At 30.2% G+C, this 22,309-nt stretch overlaps 1 protein-coding gene across 1 annotated transcript in view; it reads right to left on the minus strand.

Moving 5' to 3' along the window:
• Window positions 1-2,667: 2,667 nt before the first annotated feature.
• LOC123296646 (GATA zinc finger domain-containing protein 14) overlaps window positions 2,668-22,309 on the minus strand; it is a 382,239-nt gene continuing 362,597 nt past the window's right edge. Inside the window, exons 6-13 of the mRNA XM_044878206.1 lie at window positions 20,500-20,643; window positions 15,923-15,988; window positions 6,055-6,246; window positions 5,742-5,964; window positions 5,371-5,632; window positions 5,106-5,301; window positions 4,540-4,976; window positions 2,668-4,331 (exon numbers count right to left, since the gene is read on the minus strand). Of these exons, the coding sequence (XP_044734141.1) occupies window positions 2,849-4,331; window positions 4,540-4,976; window positions 5,106-5,301; window positions 5,371-5,632; window positions 5,742-5,964; window positions 6,055-6,246; window positions 15,923-15,988; window positions 20,500-20,643 (3,003 nt within the window). The 3' untranslated portion in view covers window positions 2,668-2,848. The remainder of the gene's footprint in view (window positions 4,332-4,539; window positions 4,977-5,105; window positions 5,302-5,370; window positions 5,633-5,741; window positions 5,965-6,054; window positions 6,247-15,922; window positions 15,989-20,499; window positions 20,644-22,309) is intronic.

Genomic DNA, 22,309 nt, shown 5'->3' on the forward strand with positions numbered 1-22,309 from the left:
TTTTTAAAACAATTTTTTTTTTTTTTAAATTTTATTTACTACAAAATTATTTTTTCATTTTTAATGAGTTGTTTTTCATTTCCTCATATACAAACCATATAAGTTTTTTTTTTTTTAAATTTTTCCTTTTGGCATTCATTTTACTTAATTTTACAAATAAAAGCTATATATTCAAATATATATATATAAAAAGAAAAATACTTTAATATTTTACAAAAACATTAAGCTATTATAAATATATTTTATTATAAAAAACGGACGGTTATATTTATCCAATTTGTTCTTTTTTTTTATAAATTTTTCATTTTATTAATTTTTTTATTTGAAAGAAAATTTGTGAAGGATTTAATTTTAATAGAAAAAAACTTGGAGCAAAATAATTAATTTTAAAACAATTGGACAAAATTAAGAATATATTTTAATTTTTTAATTAGACAATGAGATTATTAGTATTAGAATTTTAGAGTAAAAATGTATGTGAATTTTCAAAACATAATTTTTTACTTGTTACATTAAAAATAGGCCAGTATACGGAGACAAGATCCGAACAATAGGGTATTTTACTCTATATGAGAAAATATTTATTCTTTTAAGACTTTAGGGGAAAAAACAGTCGGGGAATGTTAGTTTTAGTTTATAAAATAACACCATGAAATAGTAGTCGCCATGTTATTACGTCATACGGCTGCGTAAACTAAAATTTAGTTATAAGTAAAAACAATTATCATTCTGCGCATTTTTTTACACAACCAACTGACGCCATGACCGGAGCAATATGGCGTCCACTGCGTCCAGGCTTTTCATCAAATTATGCGCGAAATTTGAAAATGTAAAATTTAAATGCATTTTTATGGCACTTATCGATTGAATAAAAATTTTGTATTGTTTTTAGTGGTTTATTAGCAATATAGAATCTAATTGAGACACTTTTAAAAAATGGATGTATTACCCTATTGTATGTATCGTAATTACTGACCTACAATCTTCCGTAGTAGTAACTCGTATAGCGCCTTCGTGCAAGCTTATAAGTAGGGCTGTTCTAGCTGGAAGATTGAATGACACACATTATTATTACTTAATTGGCTAGATATTTGAACTAATTGATTATTTTAGTAATTAATATGTTTTTAATTACTTGAAATTAATTAATAAAAGTATAAATTTAGTGAGAGAAATTTCAAATTTCTAAAACAAATATTCAAATTTTAAAACGGACGTGACGTCATAGTATATTTCTTTTCAGACTTGTTGACATACTGTGTGGTATTAATTACTTATATTTTGTATGGTATTACCATGGATATATACTATAATTACTACATACGTGGGTATTACACCTGTAGTAAAAAAAAGGTCACATATTAATACGTTTCAACAGAGAGGGCCAAAAGGACTGCGTTTAAACATCTCAAAATTATTCTCTATTTTAAATATCAGCATTTTTAAACAGTATTTATATTTTTTACTATTGGTAGATGTATTTTTGTTTTGTTTAGTACGCTTTCTTTGCACGAAGCCCCTATTTAATAAAACAATTTTTGATTGTAATGCACATTTTGTTACTCGATAGTTCGTTATTATTATTCACATACCATAAGAATTATTAGTGTTAATTTATGTATATTTATTAGTGTTAATTTTTCAAAAGTAGTGCTTTTTAAAGATAAAAAGAATTAATTTTAGATTTATAACGGAATGAATCCTATTGAATGATTTATATACAAAAATTTGTTTTTATTTTTCAAATATATAAACAAGTATTGCACCTTCCCAACCACCAGAAATTTGGTTAGATTGAAATTTATATACAAACTTAAAAAATATATATAAAAATTTACAAAAACAAAAAACATAAACCGAAGGTTTTTAATTAGAGAATTTATTAATTAACCTAACAAAATTAATAATACTATGTATAATAAAATTATTTTTTACGTTTTGAATCTCAAAAAATCCAGCACCATTTAAAATTGAGATAATTTCTGATTTATACAAAGATATACAAATAACATTTGTCGTTTGTCAATCACGACTTTTTGAATACATTCATTTTGTAATTATTGACTCTACAAAATAGATAAAGAATTAAAAAATTATTAGGAGTATTAAAAATTACTAAATAGACCTTTTTCACATTTTTTTTTTCTTTTTCTTAATTGAAAGTAAATGTCTTGACAAAAGGGCTAATTTTTTTCCCCGATTTTTTTGAAGCCATATGACCGAGAAAACAGTCAATGAAAATCATTAAAATTCAAATTGGTGAAAACGATCCGGAAACACACGATGTTACACGAAGGTTGGTTTGACGTCATTTAAAGTTGATAATAGTGATATATTAATATGTAAACTGTTGACACTGTTTTATTGTCATTGCTTGTCGGTTTGACATCACAGATCACGTGTGCGGTGGAGCAAAAAAATCGTTTTAAAATAAAAAATTATCAAAAAGCATTTCTATTTTTCATGAAAAAGGTCTATTTAAAAACTTGATAAGTTATGATTTGTCCTAATAATTTGAAAATTCCCTAAATGTTAATTTTTTTATCGCAGTAACCATCACCAAAAATGATGTAGAAAGCTTGCGTGCATGTGAGAAAATTGCTAAAAATTTTGTGAGAAGTGAAATTAGTTAATTTGAACAAGATATTGAAATATTATTTGTACAGATTTAGGAATTAGAAAAGCGTTTATTCTGGTTATTCAATAATAAGCGGAGCTGATCTATCGTTAGTTTTAGTCTTGCGTAGTTTTACTGTAGCAAATGCATTCGCCCTGAAAAATAGAAACATGCGATTAGTACTTAGAAATAAAAAGATTCGAAAGGATATAATATATAAATTATGGTTGGTTAAAATTTCTCGCCATAAATATTTTCTTCTCGTGGATTTCGACTCATACGTTTTTTTGTAATAGGCATATTCTTAACTGATGAATCCATTCCCCATAGATCATACCATGGACCGTACATGTTACCAGTTTCTGGAGATATTTCTTGATATTTTGTGTCTGGGTGTTTTAATCGTTTTTGTAAACTTTGGCCATATTCCATTAAGCCATTGTCGTCTGATTCATGTGTGGCTGTACCAACTGAATTACTTTTTACAAGTTTGGTTCGTGGAATAATTTGTCTATTTTCAGTCTGTTGTCCTTCACCATATATATTTTCTGATGTATTCTGATCATACCTCTTTTCTCTTTCTCGTTCTCTTTTCGAAGGTTCTTGCATCGATCGCCGTTTTTCATCATGTCCAAAAGTTCTAAATGTATGTTCACGTTGTTCAGACATTTTGCGAGAGCTTCTAGGTAATGATCGGCGTCTTTCAATATTAACATCGCTTGATTTTCTAATCTGGTTTTCTTTTTGTGAGTATTTTGTTGATTTTGCTAATTTTTCTAATTTTTTCCCAATTTCAGCAACTTTATTGATTGGTTTTTTTGATTTTGATTTCGTATCTGTTTGTTTTTTTGCATTCTTTTTTTGGTCATTTGTGGTTGCAGTATGATCGTCTACCACGATACAATCGTATGGATCATCACTTGAGACCACTGAATCGCTATCGTTATTTTCGGATTCACTCATTATTTCATCATCGTTATTATATTGTTGCAAAATATTTTTTCGATTAACAGTTTTTACTCGAAGCATTAGTCCATCATCATCGAAAAAGTTGTCTTCAGTATCTGGAATTCCATCTATAAATTCATTTTCAAAATCACTGTCTGTAGTTTTTTGACCTCCCTCTATTGTTTTCTTTTTAACAATTGGAGTTTCTTCAACTTGATTATTTTCGTTCGATTTCATTTCTGACTTTTCCATATATATTGATTCGCTAGGTTTGGCATTTTGTAAAGTACGATCTGAATCGTTCGATTTTTCTGAGCCGGAATGACGGTCTGTACGGTCCATTGTACCATTTTGTGGTAATGCATTCTGTGGTAAAGCATTTTGAGGCAAAGCATTTTGTTGTGGATGTGCTTTTGGTTTTGGCTTATTTTTGGCAATTTCACGTTGTACATCGACTAAATCGCGATGTTTCCATAATGCCATGCCTTCTAAGATTTCACTCTCTGTACTTTTACCAAATTTCCAAAATGATTTAGTACGTTTGATGATACCTCGCTTTTCACTCCCAGATACTCGCATTGAACGCATTAACGTTGCTTGATTGTTGTATGATGAACTTGAATGATTTGATTTATTTTGATCTAATAAAGTCCCATAACTACCCGATCGTGTGGGATATTCGTTATTACCATTTAAGACGTTATTACCGTTACCAAGAGCTTTTGTATTGTTATTGTTATTGTCATTTTTTTGGCGAGTTGATGAGCTAAATTAAAATTTAAAAAAAGGTAAATAAAAAAAAATTTAAAAATTAACAGATGGCTCGAAAAATACCGTAACTGATACGAAAAACGACTCCTAAATGATACTTTTAACTGTTATTATCGTAATATTTCGAACCACCTTATAAAATATAACAGAAAACAAGTGAGTATGCTAGAAATATTAAACTTTACAACCATACATATACTTACCGAATGGGCACACGATTTGAGTTTTGAATTGTAATATCATCATCTGAATAATCGATTTCTGGTTGTGGTGGTGGATCATTACTAAATCCAGAATCATTACTGCTATGTAACGAAATATTTCCAACAGCTGGTCCCACTTTTCCAGTTTTCGAATTAATTGCAGTGGATGTTTGAGCAATACGTTCTGTGGTACGTGTACCCTGAGGATGCGTTGAATATGACCCCGAAGTAGGTGTTGTAAAATTAAAAGTAGACGTTGAAGTTTTTATACTTGGATTCGTATTTGATTGGCTGTATGAGGTTTGGTTGAACGATGTACTTTGTGAATGTGGCATTGTGGATGCTGATGATTTGGGAAATGGTAATGTTGGTGTTGGAACAGGTGCAGGCAATGATGGCGGTGGACAAGACGAATGTGCTGCAGTCACACGACGAATCTGTAAAACATTAATGTTACAACTTCATATAATACAAACAAGCTTTTTATTTAAAATTGCTTTTTATTTTAACCAGACTATACAGGCGTCCAATTATGTGTAATAATTAAGGGTTCAGTAATTCATTACCTGTTTAGAATTGGTTAAAGATCGATGTAAGTTTAGAGTATCGCCAAACATTCTAGTATTTGAATTTTCGTTAATTGATTTCTCCTGGTTACTGCTATAATGATTATTAGCCGATGATATGCCACTTCCATTAGTGGGTGTTACTGGAGTTAAATGTCCACTGGCTTGTGATTCAGATATTCGATGTGATGGAGATCTACATTAAGCAAGCAAATAATTATTTCATTTCTTGACCTTTGAATTATTAGTTTAATAATATACTTACAAAATCGAATCGTCAAGAATTATTTCAGTATAGGCTAATGGAAACCATCCACTGCATTGTGTTCGTAAATTTTCACCATATTGCCAACCTTTATTACGTTCACCAATTAAAGCGATCACATCACCTTCGAGAAAGCTTAATTGATTTTCACCACTACTTAAATATGCGTATAATGCACGTGCCAATTGTGTATCCCATTGTAATGATCCTTGATTTGATGGTACAGCCATTGATTTTGGACGGCGTTGTGGTGTAGCGCAATCTATGAAAAGAAAATTTTATCATAATTAAACTGATACGCGTGATGTAACGACCTATTGTTCGGTCTAGATATCGAAGAAATTTAAAATTTGGATAGTCGAAAAACTAACCTTGTATTAAAGAATGAGTGGATGCTGTGAGATTGAACTCCGATTTAGCTCTCGATAATGAGAGCATTGGAGATCCTGCATCACCAATAGAACGAATGTCTAAACATGATGCATCCATACTTTTTGTTTTACGTAATTGTGATGTAATACTCAAACGATCGTCATCTAGCTGAGGACTTCTTGGATTTGAATATACATCTTCATCTGGCCAGAATGACACTTGCTGTAATAAAAAAACAACCATTCATGTTATTAAATTGAACTTTCCATTACTTTTGAAGCGATTTGAATTAAAAAAACTATATCCACTTACTCTCATTCGACTGGAAAACATATTTTCAACTGATTCTGGTAAAAATTCACGTGTCTTAGCCACTTCACTCCAATCGTCAATATTTTGTTGATAAATTTGCATGCCATTTGTGTGATATGATAAGTAGTGTTTAGCAAGAGAACATTGGCGTTCAAGAACAAAACCATATCGACGTCTTTCTTGTGTCATTGCCTGAAACAAAACAAAGTAAAATGTAAATACTAATGAAAACTCAATTCTTGAGGGAATATCGACTGACAAATGTGGTGGTAATGTGAATAGATTATACGGAGAATCATTATAGTTTCATTTTTGAAGTCGTAAAAGAAATTATTGATTTATTTTTATGGAGAAAGTTTGGGTTTCCTTATAGGAACTGCATGACATCGATCTTGAAACCATTAATATTAATACTGATTAATGTTATACAGGATGATTCTTAAAAAAGTTACCACCGTAATATTTCGAAAACGGAATGGAAAATCTTTAAACGACGAAATACGTATCGGTTCATTTTTAGGAGGAATGAAAATATGAGTATGTATTTAGTTTTTTTATTATATGGGGACGTCTTCTTGGTCAAACAGAGGTCAACTTTGTTTTTTAAACGAAAACTCATTTTGTTCAAGGCAGATTCTTCTTCTTTAGACAATAAATTTCAGTACCTGAATTTACTACGGTTTTTCAAATTCCTAAACAAAATTTTTTTTCCCATTTTCTCGATTTTTTCAAAGGGGCCCTTAAAAAAATTGCAAAAAATCGAAAATTTTTTTTAATCTCCAATTTCGATGAAACTCAGTATATAAGGTAATTTTGATCCAAAAAATACAAAAATCGGGTGCATTTGTTGACTGGTCGAATAATTTTTGAGATACGGGCTAAAATCGATCAAAATATTGCGATATCTCAGAAACTCCGTATCCAATCATTAAATTAACCTGATTTTTCTACTTTTTGGATCAAAATTACCCCATTCACTGAGTTTCATCAAATTCCTAAACAAAATTTTTTTTTCCGATTTTCTCGATTTTTGCAAAGGGGTACCCCTTAAAAAAATTTCAAAAATCGAAAATTTTTTTTAATCTCCAGTTTCGATGAAACTCAGTATATAAGGTAATTTTGACCCAAAAAATACAAAAATCGGGTGCATTTGTTGACTGGTCGAATAGTTTTTGAGATACGGGCTAAAATCGATCAAAATATTGCGATATCTCAGAAACTCTGCATCCAATCATTAAATTAACCTGATTTTTCTACTTTTTGGATCAAAATTACCCCATTCACTGAGTTTCATCAAATTCCTAAACAAAATTTTTTTTCCGATTTTCACGATTTTTTCAAAGGGGTGTACCCCTTAAAAAAATTGCAAAAAATCGGGAATTTTTTTTAATCTCCAATTTCGATAAAACTTAGTATATAAGGTAATTTTGACCCAAAAAGTACAAAAATCGGGTGCATTTGTTGTCTGGTCGAATAGTTTTTGAGATAGGAGCTAAGGGATGAATTTCCAAAAATCCCTACTTGGTGCTCACTTTCGTGTGTACAAAATTTCAGGCTTCTAGACCCAGTGGTTTCACCTGTGCGTTGATCGATCAGTCAGTTTCCATTCTCATATATATATCTAGATTCTGTACCTACGGACAATGATAAATAGAAATGTTTTTTTGAAACATAAATATCTAAATCCAACTGAATTGAACACAAATTGAGCTTAATAAAGAACCTATTGTTATTCACACAGTTGTTCATAAACAGTTGTCTCGTGAGTATTGTATTTTTTGTATTAATTTATAAAATATATTACACTACATTGATACACCACAGTCCGCACACACAAAAAAGCTTTTATCATTGGAACACAATAATTATTCGATTATTCAGCAAAACTAGTATATCACATGTGTTTCTATAGGTACCTATACTATACTTACCACCTTTAGCCAAGGCGAAAACTTTATACCATGTATACATGGTTGCTCACGCTATACGACATGGAAGATTATGACTAGGGGGCTTGATTTTAACAAAATTTTCTTTCAAAGCTAGATGGAGTATTATTTCTTGTACATTTTAATTTTATTTTCGTAGTATACAGAGTGACCGGAAACGCGAAATGCCTGTTTTAAACATTACTGCTTACCAGTGAGAAAAAAGATATCAAGCTATGAAATTTTGCAATTTTTATAACAGGCTCAAGACATAAAAGTAAGTTTGAGTTCGTAAATGAGTAACATAGGTTAATTGGGTCTTGCATCTTTTAAACCGTTATAGATAGAACAAAAGTTTCAAGGTAAAAAATGTTTCTTATAAAAAAGGAAACAACTTTTGTTTGGAACATTTTTTCGTAAACATCACTGTTTACCCCTAAGGGTGTGCATTAGGAAAAAGGTTTGGTATCCATTCCTCCAAAACTATAAAAAATAGGCAGTTGAAAATATGCAAACAGCTTCAAATAGTGGCCTTGTAAAAGAATCTCAAAAAAAACAACAAGTGAAAACAAACAATTGACTGAGTTAATTGTTGAAATACCATGCATAGTCAGTGTTGATTTCTTTATCACATTACACATACAAACATGTGACACATACATAACTGATAATCAAATATAGTACATATTATAAAATTTCCGCCTAATTGGCGCCCTCTCGGGTAAACAGTGATATTTACGAAAAAATGTTTCAAACAAAAGTTGTTTAATTTTTGATAAGGAACATTTAATATTTAATTTTTACATTTAAACTTTTGTTCTATCTCTAACGGTTTACAAGATGGGTCCTACGGACCCAAGACCCAATTGACCTATGATGCTCATTTACGAACTTGACCTCACTTTTTACGTCCTGAGTACGCTGTAAAAATTTCAGCTCGACAGACGGACGGACGGACGGACAACCGGAAATGAACTAATTAGGTGATTTTAAGAACACCTATAACAAAATTTTTTTCCTAGCATCATTATTTTTAAGCGTTACAAACTTGGGACGAAACTTAATATACTATGTATATTTCATATATACATGGTATAAAAAAACGAAAACCAAAACAAATAGTAAACGAAAGGCTACCATAAATTTGTTTTTTAAACTATTCTAATTTGTTAAAAATAATGCAGGCACTGGCATTCAACACTTTCTATACAGGATATTTCAACAATTAACTCAGTTAGTTGTTTGTCTTCCCTTGTTTATATTAAGGACTGATTTTTATGATACAAAACTTAAGTAGTTGATAAAATTGATATCTCGGTGTTTTCATATTTATATTTTTTGATTATATTTTTCCGAATTTACTTCTTTATACCTATTACAAGTTCATTATTTAGAAAAAAAACCATAAGTCAGTGTTTTGAATTCTGACAAAATTTTAATTCTTAAACTATTGGCTGAATATATAAAAAATTCAAATTGTCCAATTTTGTTAAATGAATTGAAAGTTTTCGTCTTGCCTATATAGACAGATTGCATATTGTTGTATTCGTGCGGAAAATTGTATTGGACAGAAGTATTTAAGAGCAATACAATAATTCTCTAAACAGGATGTTACACCGCCGCAGTGCCATAGATATATATATATTTGATGCTATGCCGCCGTATGTTGTGATACCTATTTTCATGTGGTTGAATTCATCACATACGGATACATGATACAAATACCTAGGTATATATTTATAAGTAACTTGCAAGCTGGGAAAAATCTCCATGGCATTTATTATTTATTTATTTTCTTATCTCATATTATATAATGTAACGTTTTTCTGGCTACCTGCCCGTTTATATCTTACGATTTGAAAACTATTTTTAGTGTAAAGTAACTTGATTTTCCGGCACTACGTAAGTTTAATTTTGAAAAAATGGTGATGAAAAATTCGATAGTTGTAGAAAATTCAAAATTGAATTATTGTGTCTTTCAAGTGGGATAAAGGATATCGATTTTTAATTTTTCTATACCACAATTATTCTTTTTCGATATAATTACTTTTAAATAAAATAACATTTATTTTTTATTTCAATATATTTCTACTTTTTTTAGAAATAAATTCCTAAATCGTTTTATTTAACAAAAACCAGCTCAAATATTTTTAGTCTTAATTACTTTAGTTAGTTTAGTCATATTGTCCATTTTCAAGGATATACAAACTTCTAGCAATTGATTTGCGGCTTATTTATGCTTAATTAATGCCATGTAAAGCAGTCACTTTAAAAAATATGGTGGAAGCGCAAGTAAATACATAGTAATTTCATATCCATATTTGTATTTACAATATATTTGATTTGAAAGATTTTTTTTTATTTAAAGCAACATTGCCATTTCAATTGTCTAGAAATTTGTTATGCAACTTTCAAAGTTAAATAATGAAGTTAATGTTAAATATTGTATGTTAATAAACGAAATTACAAATTTTACTGTCTTTTTACACTATTTTTCGTAGAAGATACTGCTAATTGCACACGCAACGGGCAATTTAATGTGTGGAATATCATGCACAAAAAGGCAAGTAAGTTTGAATTCGAATGGCAATAGTATGAATAAGTAGTAAGGGTTGCCAATATTAGATCGTTATCTTTTAAAATGGTTCGAGTGCCGTTTTTATGGAAAATAAGGTTTTTAATTTTCGAGTACTTCTCATATTTTGACGTGGCTACATTTGTAGGGCGTGTTAAAGTTTGTATCTTAAATTGCATTTAAAAAATTATAAAATGGAAACATTCTTTAAAACTTAAAGGGGAAACTCGCTGCCAGTTACAAGTGTTTACAAAATCTCTCTCCAAACTGAACCGATTTTCTTGTAGCCTAAGAACACTCATTAAATTACCTTTAAAAAAAAAAAATCAAAATCGGTTCATTCGTTAAAGCGCTCCGACGACACTGACAGCCAGACACACATACACATAGCGGTCAAACTTGGAACACCCCTCTTTTTTGCGTCGGGGGTTATTGGGAAATTACATGAGAGAAACTTGTGTAACAATCTTTTAGGTAGTTAGAAAATATTATCGCCTTATTTTAATGGATTTATCATCATGAGTTACATATTTTGGCACTACCCAGCTATAATTCAATGCTATTATGTATACGTAGAAATATGTCTTTACAAATTGTACAACAGGAAAATTGTGACGGTTGAATATTTTGCGAAAATCGTTTTTCAATTCAATAGTCACAATACAAACAAAGAAAATAAAAAATATAATATATTATATAATATAATACACATATATAATAATAGGAATTGAAAGAAGACTTGCGAAAGAAAGAAAAATATAATAAATTGTTCATCTATCTGCCTGCTTGCTTGCTTGCTGAATGATGATAGACATCATTATTGCATCATAACGTGCGTTTTTACCTCTATATCTATAATAGTAGGGGAAATCGGGGATGGTTGATTATAGGGGTAGGTTAAGTAACTGATAAAAAAACCACCTCTTCTGGAGACAAAAATCCTGTTCTGTCCTGTTCTTATCCCTTTTCTCTACTAAGTCACCAAGAACCTTACATAGTTCGAGTTCATCTAAGGCTACTTCATACTTAGTTAGAAAAAAAGCCTTTTATAACTATTTTTTACAGTATATTGTAGAAGTTGTTGAAGCTACTGTTAAAAATTGTCAAAATCGGCTACTTTTAAAGGTTCTTTTCCGAACATATTAAATCAAATAATCAAAAAACAAGTTTGTTAGACTCGCTAAAGAAAGCCGCTCACGAAGTTTCAAATATGTATCAATCATTTAACAAAATCGGCGCTGTCCTGCAGACTTAATGTATTGACTTTGTAAGAAGTGTACTTCAAAAACTATTTTTCTTTTATTTCCGATGGTTTAAAAGTTAGAAAAGCAACTCAAAAATTTCTAGTCTTTAAATTCATTTTAATCAATATATTTTTGAGACCACCATCTTGATATTTGTATACATATTTGCTGTGGTGGACTGAAAATTCAAAACCTTTTTGTTTTCCGCTCGAATTAATAGTAATAATATACGTTATCAATATATAGAGGGAATGTGTGTCGCTTATACCATATTTTTCTGTATTGTTGTGAATGAACAACGAACGAGCGTATAATTTTATTGTGTTAAAGATTTTCTTTACAACAATTTATTTGAGGTAATATCTCTAGATATAGACAGAGACAGTATGTAATGATATCTATGGCAATGACGACGGTAAATAGTATATACCTACTATTGAAAATAATTGATGCAATAAAAAAGTTGATTCAAAAATACTTTCTTGACGTTTTTTCAGGTTTCTAAACAACTTCAAATCATGCAATATTACAAAAACTGTATTATTTTAGCCCGTCATTACTCGTATTATGAGCACATTGGTCATGCTGGATTTAAAAAGTAAATATATTTTATTTTTCAAATGGTATAACTGGTTGGAACTTTTTCTATCTTCATATAATTTTATCTATTTTCGAATTATGATTCTTTTTCCTCCTTTCCTTCAGAAGTTCTTCAGAAAAGTGCTGTGTTTAAACGGAATTTTAAAAGGTTTGGTTCAATATTTGGAAACTGATCGTTTGCGTAGAAAAAATATTAACGGTTGCCGTTTATTATGTCCTTTGTGTTAAAATCACTTGAATCGAAAGTGAAGAGTTAAGTTGATTGGATCACTTGTTATAAAATGGCTAAAAAATGATTAATTTTTAATAAGAGAACACTTCAATGAAATTCAATTACCATTAAGTGTGTCTGTATTTAGATGTCGAAATATATAGTTAGATAGTGTCTGCTTCATCATTGATTAGACAGAAGTGTATTGACAGTTATGTGCTAAAAATTTTTATACGATATTTATTTGGCATAACTATTATCTATATGAAGACGTAAAATATTCTATGTACCTAGTTTTTATGATATTACTTACGTGAAATAAGTAAAATACTTAAAATTATAGTCTTTGCAGTAGTGTTTATGATATAGATACTAAAAGATAGTTTCCAGTGGTAGTTGCATACAGGGTTAGAAAAATCTGGAAATACTCGATATGTTGAGACAAGGGAGTATCTTAAACGTCGATTTCTGAAGGAGGTGGTGGTGTTATGTAGGTAGATTTGTTAACAAAGATGGTACCATGTAAATGGTACCATCAAAAAGAAATGTATATTTTAAGAACATAAGAGTACTATATAATGAATATTATATACATAAAAAATTGGTCTGTTCATCATTTAAGTGGTAACACCTTTTTGAACAAAATATATTATATTTAAGCATTTATTGAACATTTTACTGAACACAGCTTTGAATTGAATAAAGAAGTGAGAGGGTAGGGCCAAGACAGAACTACTAGAATAAATTGGCAGTACATAGTCGGTGTGGTACTGAAGTCTTGTGAGTGCGACCCCTGTAGTCCGCACGACTAACTTCACAGAGGGGAAAAAATGGTCTTGTTAGCCTTCATAGATTATTCTTCGAACATGTACTGAAGCTTATGGTGGAACAATCATTATTTCCATAGATAAATGGTGTGTTTTATCCACTTTTCAGATTCTGTTTATTCAGTTTTTCCAGTTTTGTTATTACGATTAAAAAACGGCTCAACTAATGCTGCTGAAAAGTTCTTCTTTCAGTTCTTAAATACGCGATTACGCGTCGAATAAGCCTAGTCACGTTTTAATGCCATAACTGGTTCGCGAGATAATTTAGGTGAAAGAATCCAAACGAACATACGCACATACGAACACACACGCAGACATCACATTGAAAAGGTTTGATTCGGATATTACGACCTTGAAACGGCGGAAATATGTATAAATCGAAGAATTTCAAAATCGGCCCCAATCCATTAACTTCCTCTGGGAAGTTAATAATAAAATCGGTTTGTTATTTAACATGCTAATGCCAAAATTTGAACCAATCTTTGAAAAACGAATGAGCAAAATTGGAGTCCTCTGCTTTCTTTATTTCCAGAAAATATCTATTAACGTTAATTTAAAAATATAACATACCCAGATATACCGTGTTTTGGACTTATTTGGATGTTTTTAGATTGTAATCCAACCCTGTTCATGTATAGTGAAATGTACTTACTTAGTTTTGTTTTACTGTCAAATATTTTCACAATGAAAATGAAACAGACACCATGATCACATTTTACGACACTCAACAAATACTATAAAATACACAAAACAACCACTATATAATAAATACTTTTTGTGTTTCAATTTTAAGAGTGTCTGATTTTATTTTGATTTTTTTAAAAGATCTGTAGCGTTTAAAACACATTTCTTTTATTAGTGTCATATACATAACTGAATATCGATATTAATCATGCTCATCAAACTGAATATAAAATACAACATTGGTTGAAGTGGCGTATTCAAGCTAACGAAATGAAATCGGTTCACTTTGAGAAACGACACGTGCTTAGCTGTTATAAAGAACAATGTCAGTTTTCCACAATCAAATGAAGTAAAATGGGTATACACCTTGATAGAAGACTTGCTTAGCGTAAACACATCTGGTTGAAAAGAGAAAGGCTAAACTTTAAATTTACTAATTTATACTGGCTCTTGGGTCAAAATTCTAAGCTATCATTGAACAATAAAGTGTTGGTGTATAAAACAATACTTAAACCTGTGTGGACCAATGGCATTTAACTATGGGGAACTGCTAGCAAGAGTAATATCGAAATTCGGCAAAGATGCCTATCAAAAGTGTTGCGAACAATTAGTAAGCAAGTTGCGCAAGTGAGCAATTAGTAAGCAAGTGACCACAGTGCGTGAAGAAATTGCACGTGTCAGTGATAGATACCTGGCAAGCATTGAGTAGCATCCAAACTCTGAAGTGATCAAACTCTTGGACAATTGTTACAGAGTGAACAGACTAAACAGACAAAACGTGCTAGATTTAAGATTTAAATTTATTTAAAAGTCATTGGGAACAGACTAAACAGACAAAACGTGTTAGATTCGAGATTTAAGTTTATTTAACGGGTGTGCCACTATTCCATCAAAGAAGGTGAGACATCGTTTCTTCCTCCCCCTCACTGTGGCAGCTCCTACAATAGTCATGATACACTGTAAGGAAGTGATATAAGATCTTCAGAACGTCTAAGATTGTATTCAGGTCATATTTATCCCGGTTCAATATCCATCACTACGAATATAATTTTATTTACATTCATAACCTTCGATATATTAAGATTCAAACTTGACCGATGTTTTAAAGTCAATTCTTGTAACTTCCATTTTCTCGAGTCTGTAATATACTTAGTATAATAAGTACCTTAGTTCTTAAAAGGTTAATTATGTTCTACCTTCTACTATTTGGGGATTTCAAGTATTAAGTAAAATGTATCATAATTGTTTGTTCAATCGTGGTCAACATTTGTTTGTAGTTGACAATTTAAAGATATTTATTTTAAAATAATGCTTCAAATCATATTATCCTTACTGCAATGGAAAATATTTTTTTATTTTTATTATTTAATTTATTTGAATTTTAAGAAATACTTCGTTGTATATACAGGATGATTTCGAAAACGGAATGTAAACTTGAATAAACTCTTATTTAGGTGGTATATGTGTTTTATCACCTTTCCGCCGATAATTTCATTTATCAGTTCCTCAATTTCAGAGGCTTAGTGCACCGCCTTCATGATATACCATGCACTACACCAGCCCATCACAACTATTAATTAAATTAATTTTGTTGCGACGGCGGGAATCGAGCCCGCTACCCTAACCATACCGCGGACGGAATTGGTTACGCTTTAACCAACTTCAAAACTTAAAATCAGAATTAATTACAAATCAAGTGTGGGGCTAATATAAAGTAGATACTCGTATTTATTTTATACCAATGGGTGAATAAATGACGAGATGAAAATGGTTTTAAAAATAATTAATTATTTACTTACGTTTTTCAAACTTTGCTCGCAAAATGCATCCAATTTTGATTTTTCTTCTTCCAGTACTTGCATTGTCTGAAAATAAACATCAATCTTTTAGAATTTTTATAACATTTTCATTTTCTAATGAATATTATAAAACATTATTTTATTATATTTTTTAAAAATAAATCCATAAATAACATTTTTATATATGAATATTAAATTCTTAGAAATGAGAATCATAGAATTCTATTAAGGATTGTTTATGTAATTGTATAAATAATATCTATATAGTGGAGACGTTGGCGACACCAATGTTGAACCGCAACCTGATTGGAAAAGCTTTCGAGGGCACAAGGTAAATATAAAAATCATCGTGCTTTTGATTGTAAATTTGCGATCACTAGTGGTTCTAAAAGACGCTTCGGCCAAAACACATTTTAATCGCTAAAGAAGAACCGTCATTAATCTTTTGGTTAACCCTGTGATTGCGTTCATTCACTATTCCATGTGATAGTCGTTTTTGTACCGAGTTATTTTGAGCGGAGGTTTATTGGGGCCGAGCTGTTTTTGTGCCGAGTTGTTTTCATCGAAATTGTTTTAGAATTAGTTAGTCAAAACTACTTTTGATCAGCTTATTTGGTTAAAAGTTTTTACTGTAACATATACACTCTTTCTTACATTTTGAACTAGCATAAGAAAACAAAATTTCTAAGTGAAATGTTTTGTGTTCTAAACTATATCTTATGCGGTAGACTATTAGTGATTTTGCTATGCTTATTAGAAACTTTTTTGAAGCTGTAGTAAAGCATACGATATACTTTTCTGGGATAAAAATATTTTAATTTAACGCCAGTGTACTGTTTTGTTAATTTACACAAAAACCATTCTTTGTACAAAATTTCAATAATTTTTCTTTTGATGGTTTAATTTGATTATATTTTTATATGATGCATATTTTTATAACATAAGCACGTACTTTTTATGCCAAGAAAATATATGAAAGGAGAATAATTCTATATTTTTTGCCATTAAACACAAACATTTATAAAACGTTTTTAATATTCTTAGAAATTACTATTCTTAATTAGATTCGGTTTTCATTCTTCTACACATAAGTATTTACTATACTTTGTCGTACTTATATACTAGTTTTTTCGACAAACGTATTTAGGAATTAATTTTCAATCTCAAGTTTCTGCTTCACATAATTCCTTTGCACAAAAATGAATGTTCCGATCTCAAAATTTTCGTTTAGAAGTACTTCAACGCCAAAATATTCCAGATTAACTTTGGTTAGACAGAGTCATATTTTGTCTGAAATACGTCATATTGGGGTGGGGCACACTTAGACCATAGGGTCCGTTGTGATACCGAAAAAAGTGTTGCCCCATTCCCGGCCACTATTCCATGAGCCATTTGGAGCTGTTTAAGAACAGCAGGAGTGCTTTGACGTCGACGGACTTTAGGTCGGAGAGGTCGTCAAAGGGAGGCTGACTCAAGTAAGTCCATCTTCTCATGGAAAAAGCTGAGCAGTGGCAGAGAAGATGAGACATTGTAGTCCTGCAGTAGTCGTGATACACTGTCAGGCTCATGCGTTCAGCACGCCTGCCACCCAACCAGTGTCATGTAATAGCCGCAACAACTTTGATAAAAGAGGCCTTTGGAAGTGATATAAGAACTCTAAATAATTTTTTAGATAATTTACTCTCTAAAAAGAGGTAAAAAGAGTCACTTTAACAACTAAAAACAAAAATACTTCACAATTTACACGTCTTCTTATTCTTTTTCGTTTATTTCTTTTAATATTTTTCAGTCATAAACAAAGTCTTTGTGGTAGACATACATAGCATAATTTTGCTGTAGAAGTATATTTTAAGGTACGTACAAGGTTTAAAATATAATTAAGGTATTTTCGTTTTTGTATTCAGTACTGTTTTGTAGGGATATAATTTCATTCAAAGAGATTTCTATAGGTATACAAACAAACACTTATGGTAAGTAGCTCTTTTACAAATCGTTTATTAACAACACTCGTTTTTCTAACAACAATATAAGTGAGTTACTAAGTCGTGTTTTGTGTAATATAACTGGATTTAATTACCCACCAGCATTTTCACATATACAAGTATGATGTAAAGGATGTCCCACCGGCTAATCTTTCATCGACTACATCAATAAGTAATCGTGTTTCGGACATAAAACAATTATAGTGATATTCTCCCGAAAATCTAGTTGTAAAATACCTATTTATCTTATAAAAATATTCAAATATAAAAAAAATTATTTAAAGGTATAATTCTATAAGAAATTTGAAATTGAAATACTAATTATTTCTGTGTAATAAAATCTGAATCTTTGCCAATAACTCTTCAGATGTCGTTTTTCGTTCAAAAATAGGGAATATTCGTGAAATTTATTTTATTGGTTGGACATTTGAACTAAACTATTATTTAAGTATATAATAGCTTTTTAATTACTTAAAATTAAGTAATAAAAGTACAAATTCATTGAGGGAAATTCAAATTTCTAAAACGGACTTGTCTAAAACAGACGTCATAGTATGTGGCTTATCAGACTTGTTGACATACTGTATGGTATTAATTACTTATATTTTGTATGGTATTACCATGGAAATATACTATAATTACTACATCCGCGGGTATTGTACCTGTAGTAAACAGTACATTGAAAAAAAAGATTCACTATCCTATAAAGTAACATATTTTGTGAAGATAACGTTTTAAAATTAGCATGGGAGAATCGTTCCACGTAACCGTCCTGAAGGGTTATCAATAATTGAACAGAATTGGTCCGCAATGTATTACTGGGCAGACTTGATCTCAAATTCATAATTCTACATGTTTTCAAGAAAAAAATTCCAGGTTATATTATATTTTTAGTCTAACTCGGCATACCCGCTGGGCCACCCTGTGGTGTTATTATTATTCGTTATATCATAGTTTTGAAAGCAAAGGATTTTTTATTATGGTTTATACGATTAAATTCCATGTATGAGAATGTACATTTTTGTTGAAAAAAATTGAGCCAAAATTGAATGAAGATAGGTAAAATATGAAATTGTTCTAATTAATTGCATTCGAAAATTGTGACCTAACAATTTTTTTATTAGTGGACCAGTCAGTGTGACCTAATTATAATAAACAAAAGTTTTTTAAAATTTTATGATATGTAGAAATATTTTTATTTCTGTAAAATTTATTGTCCTCTTGGGTACAATTTTAAAATACTGTATTGTCAGAATGATTACAATGAATTTGTAATAAAAATTTTTTAAATTTTATTTTCTTTTTATGTTTTTAAAATTTTGGTTGTTTTAAACATTTCTCAGAAGAGCGCTTAAAATGTAGTAAGAAAAAGTAAAAAAAAAAAATACAAATAATATCATCAGGAATCTATTATGGTCTCCTTTTTTACTACCTAGACTGGGAGGTTGCGGGATCGAATCCAGGCAGCGGCATTCTGATCAATTATAATGAATGGGGCGGTAAATTGATCACACTTTCGTCGCTTGGATAAGAACAAAGTAACCGATTCCACGCACATCATAAATTTAATCGTATGTAATCGGATGTAGTTTAAATAAATCTAATATCTGGATGACCGAGCTTTGCTCGGTATTTTTTAAGTTAAAAGAAATGAAAACAAACAATTGACTGAATTAATTGTTGAAATACCATGCATAGTCAGTGTTGATTTCTTTATCATATTACACATACATACATGTGACACATACATAACTGATATTCAAGTATGGTACATACTGTAAAATTTTCGCCTAATTGGCGCCCTCACGGGTAAACAGTGATGTTAACGAAAATATGTTTCAAGCAAAAGTTATTTATTTTTTGATAAGAAACATTTTATACATTTAAACTTTTGTTTTATCTCTAACGGTTTACAAGATGGATACTACGGACCCAAGACCCAATTCACCTATGATGCTCATTTACGAACTCGACCTCATTTTTTACGTCCTGAGTACACTGTAAAAGTGTAATTTCGTAATTTCAGCTCGATATCTTTTTTCGTTTTTGAGTTATCGTGTCCACAGTAGGACGGACAACAGGAAATGGACTAATTAGGTGATTCTATGAGCACCTATAGCAAAATTTTGTACGTGGCATCAATATTTTTAAGCGTTACAAACTTGGGACTAAACTTGGTATACCTTGCATATACCAAAAAAAAAAAACTCTGCATACTCATTTTCATGAAAATCGTTGGAGCCATTTCCGGGATCGTTGAGGGTGGCCTCTGTTATAGACGTGTATGCCTGAGAAACGGAGGTTAAACCACATTATTTTATTAATATTATATATCCACCCATACAATTATATCAATAAAGTAGCCATATCGTAACCATGGAAAACGCCTGATATAAAACACATGCACGGTGCCAATAGTAAACAAGTTTAAGCTATTAAAGTAAAATTAAAACAAAAAATTACATAAAAAACACAAGTAGGTATACATAATATTATGCTTGGTTATATAGAGAAAAATGTTTTCAAAAAATATAAAAAAAAGTTGAAAACAAAAAAAAAAAAAACAAAACAGAAATGTAAAAATAAATAACTTACCTTTAATTCTTTATCCATAGCCATTGCAGCTTTACTGCCAGCAGATGCACGTGTTTTTTTCCTTTGCTTCTTTATTGCAGCTGCTGCTTTACTATAGCTTTCTGAACGTGCTTTATGTTGTTGTAAAAATCGTTTTTGTTCCGACTGAAAAAACAAAAATACAAAATAAATAACAAAAAAAAAACTGGTTTATATCATCATAATAAATATATTATTCATTTTCTATATTTTGTATGGGAATAATATTTTCTTGTGATTTATATTATTTTGACGATATTTATTGCGATTTTTCGAGAAGTCTATATATTTTATATTTTATAATGGGTATATTATGATAAAATTGTGTTTTAATATTCAATATACAGAGTGTTCTCTCATTTAAATTTATCAAAATTTCACCAGAAAAAACACTAAAAACAAACAATCTGAAAGAAAGTTGTAGGACTCGAAAAGAGGTTTAGGATAGAAATCACGACCCTTTGAATTATTTAAAAATCTACTCAATTTCATAACTGATCAGGGATAGAAAATTTTTCCTTGAAAAATAACGAGTTTCGGCTAAAATAACCTGTATGAAAATTGTTGATTAACAAGCATTTTTGGAAGTATGTTTCTTATCGCACTGATTTGTTTATCGTTCGGATTTGTTTGCTGGTTGCAAAACATCCATATATAATATAAATGTGAAAGTAAGGATGTTTGTTTGTTTGTTTGTTTATAACGCTTTCACGCAAAGACTACCGAATGGATTTGAATGAAACTGTAAAACAAGATAGCTCATACATCAGAATAACACATGAGCTATAATTTATAAAGATATATTAAAATAAAAAAGTAAAAAAAAATTTAATCTGACATTTTACTGCTCTATTTATGTTCACCATTTTGAACCAAAAATTAAAGATTTCTGTAAAAATTAATAGTAAATGTCAAACTATTTATGACCTTCTTTTCTGATATACCTACTCAATGAATTATTTCTTTACACTTTAAAAAAATTAAACTGAGCATATTTTAGCTGTGTAAAACAACCCTTCAAGTGTTATGGAAGGGGGGTGTATTGATCAGTGAGATCAAAAGAGGTGGAGGCGATAAAGCGGTGGTTTTCACTTTTAAGGCCAGTAAAGCGGGCGGGTATCAAGCTAGTTATCTATAAACTTAGAAAGTAGAATATTATTTTCGTATCATTTGAAATCAAAATATCAATTTAATATTACATGATAATATGCTACTTGTAGTGCAGATTTTATGGTAACCGTAACGAAACTTTATTCTAGATAATAAATTTTTATAGTCATAAAAGAAATAATTTGAATTTTATTTTAAGTGTCTGCTGTTACGTTTTGATATGAACAATTCTAAAAGTTTTTATATAACAAATGGTGTATTATATTATTATAATGTTGCATACATCATTCATTCATAGTTGAGTAGGGTTGTCCTTGTGATAAATGAGAATATAATGAGCTAAGTGTTCGTAGATAATCTTATCTTGCGATAAAAAGGTTTTTGTTGATGAAAAAAAGCAACTTTTATATGCATTTTCCGAGAACTTTAAAATTCGATTCATAGTATATACACCGTGTTCTGTTATTGACTGTAGAAACCCAGGTTATCAAAATAAGCTCATCAAAGACAATAAAAAAACTTATTTCCAAATTTGGATCTGAGGCCTAATTTGGGAGATACGGGTATGGCAAAAATTGAATAAATTTGTTCATTCACTGACTATCTTTCGATAACCAATAGCCAATGATAATCAGTAGATATTAGTAAATTTCACTTAATAATGGAAGAGATTAAAAAAAAA

Source organism: Chrysoperla carnea, chromosome 3, assembly GCF_905475395.1.
Source record: "Chrysoperla carnea chromosome 3, inChrCarn1.1, whole genome shotgun sequence".
Classification (NCBI taxonomy): Eukaryota; Metazoa; Arthropoda; class Insecta; order Neuroptera; family Chrysopidae; genus Chrysoperla; species Chrysoperla carnea.